The 13736-nt window shown below is 38.5% G+C and overlaps 1 protein-coding gene across 2 annotated transcripts in view; it reads right to left on the bottom strand.

Annotated features, from left to right (window-relative positions):
* Positions 1-8533, bottom strand: part of KY (kyphoscoliosis peptidase) — a 49507-nt gene extending 40974 nt beyond the window's left edge. The window contains exon 1 of one of the 2 annotated variants that reach the window (XM_058186984.1): positions 8180-8533. In XM_058186984.1, coding sequence (XP_058042967.1) covers positions 8180-8327 — 148 coding nt within the window. In that variant the 5' untranslated portion in view covers positions 8328-8533. Of the gene's footprint in view, positions 1-180; positions 513-8179 lie in introns of those variants that run through there. The other variant, XM_058186985.1, reaches the window with a different exon arrangement.
* Between the last annotated feature and the right edge of the window lie 5203 nt (positions 8534-13736).

Below are 13736 nucleotides of genomic sequence, written 5' to 3'. Positions count from 1 at the left end.
CTTTAAAGTTTCCTTTAAAATTGTTGCTAATATTATTCTTGTCCGTCTCCCCCCCCCCACCAGCTCCTACTGTAGCTGGAACTCCCTCCTCCACTGAGAAGCCATCATCCTCTTCCCAATCCAGTAAGAGGCTAGGCTGGTTTGGAAGGGAGTGGGAAGAAAAGAGAAAAGGAGTCTTACTTGCAATGTCCATTATCCGGTAAAAGCAATTTTTTGGGGGTTGTCTTGGCCTTGTCGCAGCCATGTCGTCTCCGAGAGGTTTGCCTGTTACAATTTGTTGCCTGACTATCACAGGTCTATTAAAAAAAATACTTATACTGAAAAAGTAAAAGGTCCAAACAATCTTATCAGTCCTGGTTCATTGATAAAACCACAGAAGGAAAACATTCCTGCTGTTGCTGCTCCATGTTACTCTCTAAAAACAGCATATAAAAATTAAAAATGAGGCAAGGGTGATTAAACCCTGTTAAAAATTAATTTAAAAATTAGTTTAAAAGGCCTAAAAATAATTAAAATATTAAAACATTAAAAATACATAGATTAAAATTTAAAAAACTAAACTGAACTAAACTGAAACCAGAATCTACATTCCTCTAAATTCTCACAGAGGAGCAATATTTCCTCCTCTGTTGGAGACTATTTAAGTGTATACAAGTTACCTGGTTACACATAGCCACATATACAGTAGCAAGTTACACATTGAATAGTTTAAATGTTGACTATATTACATAATGCATTCTATTCAGCATCCATACTGAATCAAGCTTGCTTTTCATTACAAAATGGTTACTCTTAAAATATAGTTTCCCTATCTCAGAGCCAAATCAGATGACATATAACATTTGTAATACTATTTCCAGTTTTATGTACTTGCATGTGAATGTTTCTCTCTTTGTGGTTTTCTTGGTAAAAGAATATGCTGACAGGCTAGCAAAATAATGCATATATATTATGCATTATTATATCCTTAGAATAAACAATGAAGATATTTAGTGGTGGACAGTTTCTTTTTTTATGAACAACCACCAACAGGAAGGAACAAGGAATAAGTAGTCAAAAATACTCCATGAAGTATCGCTTGGTAAAGTAGTGAAGAAGGCCTTGGAAAATATATTCAAATGATCAAATGCAGGGGTGTCAAACTGAAGGCCCGGGGGCTGGATCTGGCCCACAGGGTGCTTAGATCTCGACCAAGGGGCTGCCATGGAAAGAGTGAAGGACCGGCCCACAGTGTCTCTGCCAGCGAAAATGGGCCGCGGGTGGGCTTCCCAAGCTCTGTTTTCACTGGCAGAAAAATTTTCTTGAGTCTACACAGAGAACATGTCTAAGATCCATACTACCAGCTATATCCCAACTGTAAAGAGTAAGGAAGATAACCTTGATAGAGATATGAAAGATCCTTTGCAAGGGCAACAAAATGTGAAAATATTTTAAGTTCAATACAATCAGATTTGCAAGATTGTTGTCAGTCCCATTGGGTACACTCTGGTTACGTCTAACCAGATGCTCTGGTTACGTCTAGGTTGGATTACTGCAACGCTCTCTACATGGAGCTGCCCTTGAGGTGCACCCGGAGGCTACAGTTAGTCCAGAATGTGGCTGCGCGAGTAGTAACGGGAGCCGCTCGCGGCTCCCACGTAACATCACTACTCCGTAGTCTGCACTGGCTTCCTGTGGTTTTTCGGGTGCGCTTCAAGATTTTGGTTACCACCTTTAAAGCGCTCCATGGCTTAGGACCCGGGTACTTACGGGACCGCCTGCTGTTACCCTATGCCTCCCACCGACCCGTATGCTCTCACAGAGAGAGTCTCCTCAGGGTGCCGTCTGCCAAACAGTGTCGGCTGGCGGCCCCCAGGAGTAGGGCAGCGACTCCTGGGAGCAGCGACGCTCTGGAATGAACTTCCCCCTGGCTTACGTCAAGTGCCTGATCTTCGGACCTTCCGTCGTGAGCTTAAAACACACCTATTTATTCAAGCGGGACTGGCATAATAGTGTTGAATTTTAAATTTGGGGTTTATTAATATTTTAAAATTTTAAAATCTAAATTTTTAATTTATCAGCCTTTATAATCTGCTATGTTTTAAATGTTGTTTTAATTGTATATATTTTGTTTTATCGTTGGCTGTACACCGCCCTGAGTCCTTCGGGAGAAGGACGGTATAAAAATTTAATAAATAATAATAATAATACACCAATCAAGAAATCAATTCCCCAGGAAGACTAAAACTACTTTTGCTGAGATTGGCTATACTAATAACAGAACCTTGCAAATCTGATTTGCTGTATCTTCTCACCCTGGTTTTAGCCTAAGCCACTTCCAAATGTTATCTGGATTTAAAATATTTTTCACCTCTTGTCAGTCCCCACACACACACACATTGTCAAGGTCATCTTCTTTACTCTCTAAATTGACACAGTAGGTAGACCTGAGAACAGGAGTGCCCAAAATAGAAGTAAGCTATTACAAATTGGCTGGAAGTAACATTCTTCTTTAACGGCCTGGTTCTGTTAATTTGGAAGGGCAACCCACTTCTCATCATGGATACTAACAGTAAATCAAAAACTGAGGTGCTCTGTGCTCACTACAGATTTACTATCATCTGGCTTGACCAGGCAAAAAAACAATCCTTAAAAGGTTGAATGATACTGAATACCAAAGTTAGCACCCCTTCCTGGAACTGCCCTCCCTAACAGTGAGAGGCACATGGCAATCTGCACACTGCTTGCACAGGTTAAACTTCCCTGTGTTTAAGAAAGGTATTTTTTTAAAGCTAGGCACAGTATATTTCTGTTGACTTTATTACAGGGCAGATACAGCAAACACTTACTAACAGAACACCTCTGCTCTTATGACTTTAGGAAATAGAAACCACCCAACATGTATTGTTTTATTGCGGTTTCTAAGGGGAATCTGTGAAAGGATTATATACTGCTCCTGATGCAAAAGTATACTACACTAATCCTTTTCTTTCATAGGTTCAAACTATGCTACAATCAGTACAAAAACCAAATTTTGTGTGGCCTCAGTGAAAGTATGGCAACAACTACTGTGGTAGTCAAAATGCATTGCACAAATTTTATTTTATTAATTCTACCAGGGGAGAATGGTATCTTTGATTAAAATAATAAATTTGTTTTGTTTTGGAGGTAAGCCAATTTTTTTTTAGTCGAGGACTATACTTCTTAAATTTGCCTTATTTAGTGACTAGATCAGATGGCAGTTCTATCCTGGCTGGGCATATTTTGTGCTGCTTTAATTACTGACTTCTATCCCTCCTCAATAACACGGCTAAGGAATGATGCTGTCCTTAGGGTTTAATGGGGGGGGGGTGTCAAGTTAAGAAAGAGGATTGGTGGATTATCCTGCTTTTCTTCCCTCCAAGTATCATTTTCTGACGGAAAAACTAACACTCTCCTTAAAGTGTGATAGTGCTAGGCTGAGCAAATATAGGCAAGTTTTCTGAATGTTGGGGTTTGTTAGCAATCAAGTTGCACAGATAGGTCATAAAAAAGGAGGGGCATTTTAATTATGACCATGTGAAAGTTTGATATGTGTAATTGTGTACATGCAGGATAGATCCATGCAAACTGGTAGCCACAGAGCATAAAACATAGATTCACAGGGCTGGAAGGGACTTCAAGGTCTTCTAGTCCCATCCCCTGTGAAAGGCAGGAAATTTATTCCACCCTGGTTGAATGGTGGTCCAGTGTACTTTTGAAAATCGCCAGGGAGGGAGCAGCCACTAAGTACAGGAGGTAAGCTATTCCACTGATTAATTCTTCTCACTATCAGAAAATTTCACCTTACTTCTAGGTTGGATCTCTCATTAACGACCTTCCATCTGTTACTTCTTGTCCTGCTCTCTGGTGCTTTGGAGAACAATTTAACCCCCTCTTCTCTGTGACAACCTCTCAAGTACAGGAAGACAGTTATCATGTCCTCCTAATCCTTCTCTTTGATAGGCTAGACCAGGAGTCTGCAAACTTGGCAGCTTTAAGACTTGTGGACTTCAATTCTCAGACTTGTCCAGCCAGCACAGCTGGCTGGAGAATTCTGGGAGTTGAAGTCCACAAGTCTGCCAAGTTTGAAGACCTCTGGGCTAGACATATCTAGCTCCCTCAATTGTTCTTCATACACTTTAACCTTCTATTAAGGGAGTTAGTTTACCAAGAGAATCTCTCTGTGCATTGGAAGAACATATGGGAAGTGCTAAAATGTGTTTTTCTGTTTCTAAATCTTATATTTTAATGCACAAATCAAAATAAAGTACAGAATAATATAACATCCCTACACTCAGCCTCCCTAATGAAATGCATTAAGCAGTATATGTTTTCAAAGAACTGTATACTGATAATCATCGAAGAGAAGCTGCAGCATTCCAAAAACGCATTTTCCATTCTGGGTACTACATAACTTATGACTGGCATAGCTCAGGCCATGAATGATAAATTATCATTGCAACGTGTGATAGTCATGTGCTTGTTTAACTACAGTAAGGCTCAATCTGAATTACTTCAGAGCATTCAGAAATACTGTAAGAGCACTGGCTGCTTCATGGTGTCAAACTTCATAAGTACTGTAATCAAACTGTAATACCCAAAATTGATTTGTTGACACCTTCATACTAAGTGCATGAATATTTCTAATAAGTAATTATGCAACTATTCTTGGGAACTATTTACAAGGTGGTGGAAGTTGATGTAAATCCCTACAATCTAACTAACAAATAAACTTGCATAATGTTCCTGGTTAACTTGGTACTAACTTCTTGTGATTTGATGCCTGAAGCTAATTTTTTTCTTTAACTTTAGTTTGTATTAGTTTGTATCTGTAATCAAAAGGCTGGCAAGAGACCACAATAACAGAATCTCCCTGTTGACCATGGCTGAAATGTGTTGGCTCAAGGGAAAATCTTCCACTGTGTCCATTGCTGTGGCTTTTCCTTGTTTGGCAACAAACACACATAGCCTGGCATGCTTTGATTGATCCTGCCTGCTGCAGCTGACCCAGGCAGACCACAGGGAGCGATGGTTGAATCAGCTGCTGAAGGAACATCAAAATGGTTTGATTCACTGCAAGTGATACATTTTCTTTATAAACAACAGTCTCAAACCAACAATCTGTTCATATTATATACAGTCAGCATGTTGCTTCCTCTTCCTGTTTACTAGTAGAATAGAAAACAGAATAAAGAATCATTCTTAGCCAGTTGCTTTAATTCCCTTCATGTGAAGACTTTAGTAGATTTGTCTACTAAAGGTCTTTCTGCTATAGTATTCCATGAGCCTTTCTTCATGAGTTATTTATACTGCCACTGGAATGGCTAGGCAACCACAGTTTTGTTCGAAGCTGATCTATCCTCCTTATGTCATGAATATATAGAGAACCTTCTCCAAATGCAAAGCATAGAGGAAAGCCAGGACAAAGCATCCTTACTCAGATAAATCTATCACCACAACAGGAGATGGTTCCTGCTTATGATCCCTACTATGAAAGATGGCATCATGGAGCGGCTAACAGAAGCATTCAGGAAGTTCACAAGAAGGTTATGGCTCTTTTCCACTGTTGATCCTTATCAAATGGAATTTAAGAAATGCTGTTTTTGATTCCAGAGATAAGATTCAACTATGAAGACTAGAAGCCATTGATAGCTCTATTCTCCATGAATTTAACTGGTCTGCTTTAAAAACTGTCTTTGTTGGAACAATGAGCAGTTCAGAGGGGTAGAAGGGAACAAATGTTAACATGCATGTACCATAATCAATACTTGTGTCACTACATAATGTCCCATTTGCAAGAATGACATCATTTATTTATTTTTGTTTATATATCAAATTCAGAGACCACCATCTCATTCATGCATGTGCTATTATTTCGACATAATTTTGGCTGTGAATTTCACAATTTAATTATCTGGTGGATTAAAAAATGTTTAGGACTATGCAAGATATTTGAAAGAGATGATATGAACAGAGCATTCTCTTTGAACGATTAAAGCACTCACATCCTTCAGAAAGGTCTATGTTTTCCAGTTGTTTCCACACGTGTTTGTGTGCATAGCCTCTGCTTATATCCACAAGAGAAGCCATGTCTAGCTCTGTAGATAATATATTTGTACAAAACACAAAAAAGCAACTGGAGAAGTCTTTCAATCACACAAGTTGTCTTAGGAACACAGCTGTTTTAACTCTGCATGGAAAGACACCTTGCTCTGGTTTTAATAGTGTGACAAAGGACAAAACTTTACTCAGTTTTTGATAATCATACACAACTACATGTCTGAAAGTATACACGGGTGATTTAAGAGTGGTCCCACTAAAGATTAATAAAAGATGGGATGACCAGCCCAAGGCCCCAGCCTTAGTTCTGCAGATTATGTTGCTGAAATTCAGCAGCAAATTGTTGGTGCTTTTGTTCCTGTGATTCTAAAATGTTAAATTTATACTTTTTGCAAAGTTAATCTTAAAAATAAAGGTGTTAAGGCAAACCTTTCCAGCTTGGGGCAGGTGGCAGAGGTGGGGCAGGAGGGAGGATAGTTTTGCATGTGCACATCACTTTTACAAATGTAGCATTGTGTGTGCGCATGTTCGCCTACAAATTCGGTGGTCTATTTCAGAACAGAATCCCTATGTTAAGGCTCTGTTCGGTTAAATAAACTCAGTTTGTGTAACCAGCCTCCACCCTTCACTTATTCTTTCTCTCTCCATTTCTCTGTTTGTTTGTCTGTCTGTCTATCATCCTCTCTCTCTCTCTCTCTCACTCTCTCTCTCTCTCTCTGTCTCTCTCTCTGTCTCTCTCTCTGTCTCTCTCTCTCTCTCTCCTTCTCAGAACAACAACAAACAAAAAAACAGCAATATTAGCTCTGATGAAATCACTGAATTACCATCCATGGCTTTAATTCTTTTTAAACACATATCACCCCTACAGGGGTATCCACTAGGTACGGTCAAAAAAGCCAACATGGAAACCACAACTCTGCAATAAAAGTGAGACTTTTATTTTACTGTACCCTGTGGACGCTGTGCACCTCTCCATAACAAAATGGATAAAAGGACAAGCTTTAGGAACTTATGTGACTTAATGGTTAAGGAAAGGGAAAATCAGGTTCCAGTTCCTTCTCAGTTATGAATTTCTCTGGGAGACTTTGGACTTCCTCTCACCTTAAACTATTTCATCAGGAAAGTTATTATGAAGTAAAATGAATAATACAGGAAACCTATATAAACTTCAGTGGCATGTCACTTAATCAGTGAATAGTATTCATGAACTAACGAACAGGAACAAAAGCTTTGTCTAATTCATTCCAAAATCAAAATAGCAGCAGCAACTATAAAATCTGCTAAGTCACTATTAAAATTTATACCCTCTGCAAAATACAATCTAGGCTTTTGATTTGAATGAAACTATAAATGTCGTACTCTGATATCCCTTTTATTAATCACAACTATGCACACTAATACAGTCATATTTATAAAGACACATGAAATATTTCTTCTCTTTGTTTATTATAGCAGCAGCTGGAAATAGAATTACTGAATCATTGTCCATTTAAGGCTGTTCCCACACTGGCTTTGTTTGCAAATTAAGGGTGATTTCTGCATCATACTTTAGAGGTACAGAATCTAGGACTGTCAGGCCTGTGCTGGAAAAATCCAGATGGTAGATAAAAAGATATAGAAAAAAAAAATACAGCACCGATCCGGTAGCTCTGATAAAATCTCCCATTGAGCTAAGACTATCTGCATTCATAATCCTTGCAACAGTAGCTACAATGCATTCTTTTGCACTTAGCCCTATGTTGTGCTGTATGCTTGTATTGCTCCCAGCTGCCCATTGCCATACAGAGAACCATGTGCCACTTTACACACTACTAAAACAGCAGTCACACTACCTGTAGCTTCCATCCAAAGATTGGCAGAAAAGAATAAAACTTAAAGGAAAAGTGAAAGGAGCTAAGACTAAGAAATATTCTCCTTTTTGGTTAAACTCTTGTTTAGCCAGATATATATGCAAAACAAAACAAGCTAATAAAACAAAAACAAAAACAAAAACCCAACCCCAGCCTGCTTTTTTCCCTTTGATTCCCCAATCCCCTCATTCTCTAAAATAATTCTTGCTAAGGGAGATGTACAGATTACCCCTCCTTGCAAACTCCCCAGTCAATGCAATTTTTTTTACCTTGGTTTTGCTGTAGGACAAGGCTTCCCCCCTGTTTGTCTTCCCGCAGCTTCTGCACAGCAGTGGTGTGTCTCTTCCCAGATTGGACTACAAGAAGCATTTGTAGAGCAACTGCACTATGAACATTTGGAAACTCCATTGTCCCCATCAGATCATTGCCTCTTCTCCCTTATAACTACTGATTATATTGTCTCTAAGGACAAATGCTGTGCACCTTTTGCTTCCTCCTATATCCAAATGCACCCACCCATACATGCATGCAAACACACACACACACAAGCTTCTGGATGATGCTGTTGGTGTTCTATAGTGATGTGACCTAACAGCAGGTTACAAGTCAGTTTTGAAAGGAATTCCCAGGACAGATTCATTTCCCAAACCTGAAGGAGATATGAGAGAGAGGGAGGGAGGGAGGGAAAAAGAGAGAGAGGGGGAGAGAGAGAGAGAGAGGGAGGGAGGGAGGGAGGGAGAGAGAGAGAGAGAGTGGGGGGTTAAGTTTCAGATCGTGTCCTCTTTAAGCCTCTTCCTTTTCTGGCTGCCCTTTCAGCATGAAATCCTTGCCCATACATAAATCCTGCTAATACCTCTGTTGCTGTCGGAGAATTTACTTTGTGAAGCTTGCCCATTCCCTAAAAGGATTTCTCCTTGATTGACAAACCAATGCTTGGACTTAAAACAAGGCTTTAGGGTGAGCTAGTTTGGATAGAAAATCAGTGAAAATAAAAAAAAAGCAAAAAAGGAGAGAAATGAACTGGATGCTCTTTAGAAATGGAAGTTTTTGACATTGTCCAAGTCATCTCAAACAATTCACAATGCAATGTCAACTATCTTTAGAAGTTGACTGTTACATCTTCCAAGATGTAACAGCAACAGCACAATATTTGCATTCCCCCATTTTTGTGATGTTTTGCATACTTGACTAAATTTGCCCACTCAGGCTAAGCATGAAAAAGGCTGAAGTCTCAAACAATCCTTTTTGCAGTCTTCCAGGCCAGCTAAAGTCTGAGAAGAAACATAGGCAATATGGATTAGCAATTATGAGTGACCTAATTTAGCCAGCCAGTGTAGTGAGATGAGAGTGTGCTAACTTAAGAATCCTTTCTAAATATATATTGGGCCTCTATCTAGAGCTGGATGTTTAATGATGTTTGGCTTTTGGGAGTGAGTGAAGGACAGTTCAATTTTTTTGTGCTTCTGTAGCCCAGGTTCATTAATCAAATGTAAATTCATATAATTGATCACAGAGTGCCCAAGCTTTAACTACTACCAGCTCATCTTTTTCAAGCAACTTTGCTGTAGCTTGGGACCATAAATATTTCTGCAGATAATCCTTGATTTTCAACCATTCATTTAGTAGCTGCTAGAAGTTACGATGGCACAGAAAAAATTCCTTATGACCAATTATCATATTTAAGGGCTTAGTTAGAAGAGCAAAGATGTAGCCAAAAGCAGATTTTGGAACATTTTGAATTTGTTATCCTTAAGTTATAAGTTAAGCTAAAACAGAAGAACAAAGCCAACCAGTTTGTATGATGTGATCTTGAGCATGTGTTACCATTTTCAAGTCAAACAACATAATTACTTTAAAGGAGCAGTTCTCAACCTGTGGGTTGCGACCCCATTGGGGGTCGAATGATGATTTGTCAGGGGTCGCCTAAGACCATCGGAAATATGGAAGTATACTTGCAAATCGAAGAATCACGAATTCGGCTTCAGGTGCGATGAATTAAAAAAGAGAGAAATCTTTGCTCTGATGTCTCCCTCTCAAGCCAGCTGCAATCACTCCCAATCGCTAGCCTAATCTGGCTTCAGGCGTGATAAACTTAATAGGGGAGGAGTCTCCGCTTTAATGCCTCCGTCCTCAAGGCAATCGCAAGCAGTTCAGATCGCTAGCCAATACAGCTTCAGGCGCGATAAATTCAAAAAAACAGTTTGCTGCTTTTTTCCCCTTCAGCGGCTGCTAAGGCGCGCTGAGATCGCTGCCTAAAAAAATAATTTTACGGTTGGGGTCGCCACATCATGGGGAATTGTATTAAAGGGGTCGCAGCACTATAAAGGTTGAGAACCACTGCTTTAAAGTCCTGAGCTTCACTGATAGAGAGGAACTATAGAATGAAGCTGAAAATGTTTCAGGATGAATGTGAAAAGAGACTGCTCAAAGACCAAGAAACAGAAGAAAGCAAATGGAATGTTAGAAGAAATTATGGAAATTGTGAAGAACGAAACAGAAGCCTGAACCAAGAAAAATAAAGATCAAAGGAAGGAATGAACAAAGAATTGCAGAGTGCTGTTAGAGGAGACAAGAAGTATTATGGCATCTGTAAAGACATGAAAGATACAAGCAGGCACACAAAACCCCCAAGACTTCCTAAAAGATCTTTGGACTCAGAAGGAGATTCCAACTTGAACTGGTATCTACTAATGGACAGATAGTAACAGATTCAGAGAAACTCTATCAAAGATGGAAAGAGCTTATTGAAATCCTTCACTGTACAGATGTCAATGATCATAATATCTTAGAAGATATTCTCTGCTTGCAAGAATCTCTAGTGCTAGAAGATGAAGTTATATCAGCATTCTGATCAAATTGGAATCAAAAGGAATTGATGGACTATAACAAGCAATAAAACAGAACTCTGTGAGGGATTAACCAAACTATGCCAACAAACCTGGAAAACAACATAGTGCCCAACACTATGGGATTGTTCCATACCAAAGACAGAAGACTTCAAAGGGTGTGTAAGCTATCATATAATAGCCTTAATTTCACATGTTAATAAAATAATGCTTAGAATTATTCAACATAGTTTTGACTTCTGCTTGGGAAGGCAGATGCCAGTTGTTGAAGCTAGCTTTAGAAATGTCTAAGGAACAAAAGACACCCATGCTCATGCATTCTGTACAACTGATTAAGCCAAAGAGTACCAAAAAGAAGTTGTAGTATTATGATGGGATATATGTGGAGTTGTATCAGTTTTATGTTGTTGTAAAACACCTAGGATTATAACCCATAAAGTAGTGGCTATATAAATTTTCAATCAATAAATAAATCCTCAATAAATAGAAAAGGGCAAAATATTCAGGCCTGAACTTAATATTTTTTAAAATTAATGATTCATATGAGAGATTGAAAAAACTGAGACAGTTTAGCCTTGAAGGGAATAAACAACAGAAAAAAGTCTATTTTTGAGAAGGAAACTCGGACCTGCTTCAATTTCACTTGCTTTTTTCTAGCTCTGGTGTAAGAATCTGTTAAGCCAGGCTCTCATGGAAACTGGTTGGTTCATGCTCCCATCTAGATTGCTTCCTATTGGCCTCTGGGTTCTTTCATAGGAACCTGGAGAAAGATGACATAAAGATGGGATAAAAAAAATCTAATAAATAAATACCCATATAATACTAAATTGAATTCATCTTTAGATGAATTGTGAAACTTTGATTTCAACTGTAACACAGTCATTTCCTGGTGCTTTGCCATTTTTCATTGATTTTATGGCACTTGATACTTCCTTCACTAGGATATCTGGCATTTCCTCTTTCGTGGATGTTGTTATTTTTGAATAACAACTGGTCACATAGCAGGACGTACTGATGGCAGGTGGACCAAGGCAGTCATAAAATGGACCCCACTTGATACAAAACATCCACAAAAGAGACTTAAAACAAGATGTATCAATAACATCAGCAAGTATTGTGGGCTGAATTGGCAAAAGAAAGCTTAGGACCATATTGGTTGGAAACATGCAGAAGAAGACTTCCTCCTGCAGTGGATAGACAATGGCTAAAATGATGATGACGATAGATAATTTTATGCTTGGTTTTTGTGAAACTTGTGCTTGTATTCATTGCAGTAATACATCCTGAATCCATATATTACACTTGAAAATCAAGTTTTTGGTAATCAATAATGATTGTTCAGATGTTTTTACCAAGTTGATGAATCCCAGAAGGATGAATTCAGCAATAAACATCTTAGAACAGCAAAACTCTGAATGCCTGCTTATCATTCTATAAAGAATATTCCTGATGTGTGAACATTTGTATAAGCACACAGAAAATAGCAGTTAAAAATGCAAATAAGTATTTTAGCTATTTTTCTCAATTAACAGGATTATAATGATCCTTGTTCTCATTAATTTCAAAATGTAGCTTTTCAGCTTTAGAGAAAATATTCATTTAATGGAACAGACTGCGAGAAACTAATGCTGTACAATATAGATTTCCAGTTCTGAGATGTTTTAGAAAAGTTACATTTAATAAGGGCTTAATTTCCAGGCAAGATAGTTAGGGGGAATGGATGGTGTTTCTAAGATAAGCATATCTCTGTGTGGATTCTAACTACATATGGAACTCTGCAGTGATAAACAAATTCATTCAACATCATAAAATTCATAATATCACAGTGTTTTTTTGGGGGGTAGAAAGCTGAATTATTCCGTTTTTTTTTCATCCCAAGAGTCCTGGCTGATGTCACGCTTCTATGACATCATCACACATGACTTACTTTATTATCCTAAATTTCTGGGTTTGCACAACTGAATAAAGAATTAATTTTACAGACTAGGATTTTAGAACATGCAGGCTTAAATGTAAATCACAGATTTATGGCTTAATGTAGCCTATAAAGACAACCTAATTGTTTTTGGAGTTTTATTTCTGTTTATAACAATCAATTCTTTTACCCTCTTGATGATACCATATACTTCCGTTTGTTCTCTAATCCATGTGCAGGTCTTTCTATCTTGTCTTGTAATGCCGAGCAATCTTTCCATGGCTCTTTGCACCACTCATAGCTTTTGTATTGATTGTGAGGTTAGTGTCCATGTTTCACCAGCATATGCTAGAGCAGGTAGCACACACTAATCAAAAACTTTTTTCTTCAGACATAGGAAGAGGCTGTTCTTAAAAATTATGCTTAGTTTGCCAAATGCCTGCTAACCACATTTAACACACCGTTCAATTTTCTGTGTTGTATCACCTTCCAGTGAGATCCATGGCTCTTTCTCAGATTTATTTTTAAGCCAAATGGTTCTGCTTTGTGTAGCTCTTGTGTATGTTTTGTAGTTCTTTGGGGTCTTATGAGAAGAGAACAACATCATCTGCAAATCTGAAATGATTTAAATAGGCACCATTGATTTTTATTCCATCTTTTGCCCACTCTGGTTTATGAAATACTTCTTCAAGGCAGGCTGAGAAAAGGATAGGTGATATTCTATCGCCTTGTTGTATACCTCGTCCTATGTTGATTTCCACTTTAATACCATTAAGGCAAATTGTCACCATTGTTTTTTCTTATATTGATTGTAGTAAGTTTATGTAAGCAGAGTCTATGCCTTGGCTGAGCAAGACATTAATTATTGCTTGCTAGAATACTGAGCCAAGTGCTTTTTCGTCCAGGTTGTTCGGCAAGTCAATGAAAGCCATACACGGAGGCATTGTAGGGGCCGGGATAGCTCAGGCAGTAGAGAAGCCTGTTATTAGAACACAGAGCCTGCAATTACTGCAGGTTCGAGCCCGGCCCAAGGTTGACTCAGCCTTCCACCCTTTATAAGTTAGG

The sequence above is a fragment of the Ahaetulla prasina genome, chromosome 6 (assembly GCF_028640845.1).
Source record: "Ahaetulla prasina isolate Xishuangbanna chromosome 6, ASM2864084v1, whole genome shotgun sequence".
Classification (NCBI taxonomy): domain Eukaryota; kingdom Metazoa; phylum Chordata; class Lepidosauria; order Squamata; family Colubridae; genus Ahaetulla; species Ahaetulla prasina.
The sequence above is the reverse complement of the archived record's forward strand: the minus strand, read 5'-3'. Positions and strand labels throughout refer to the sequence as shown.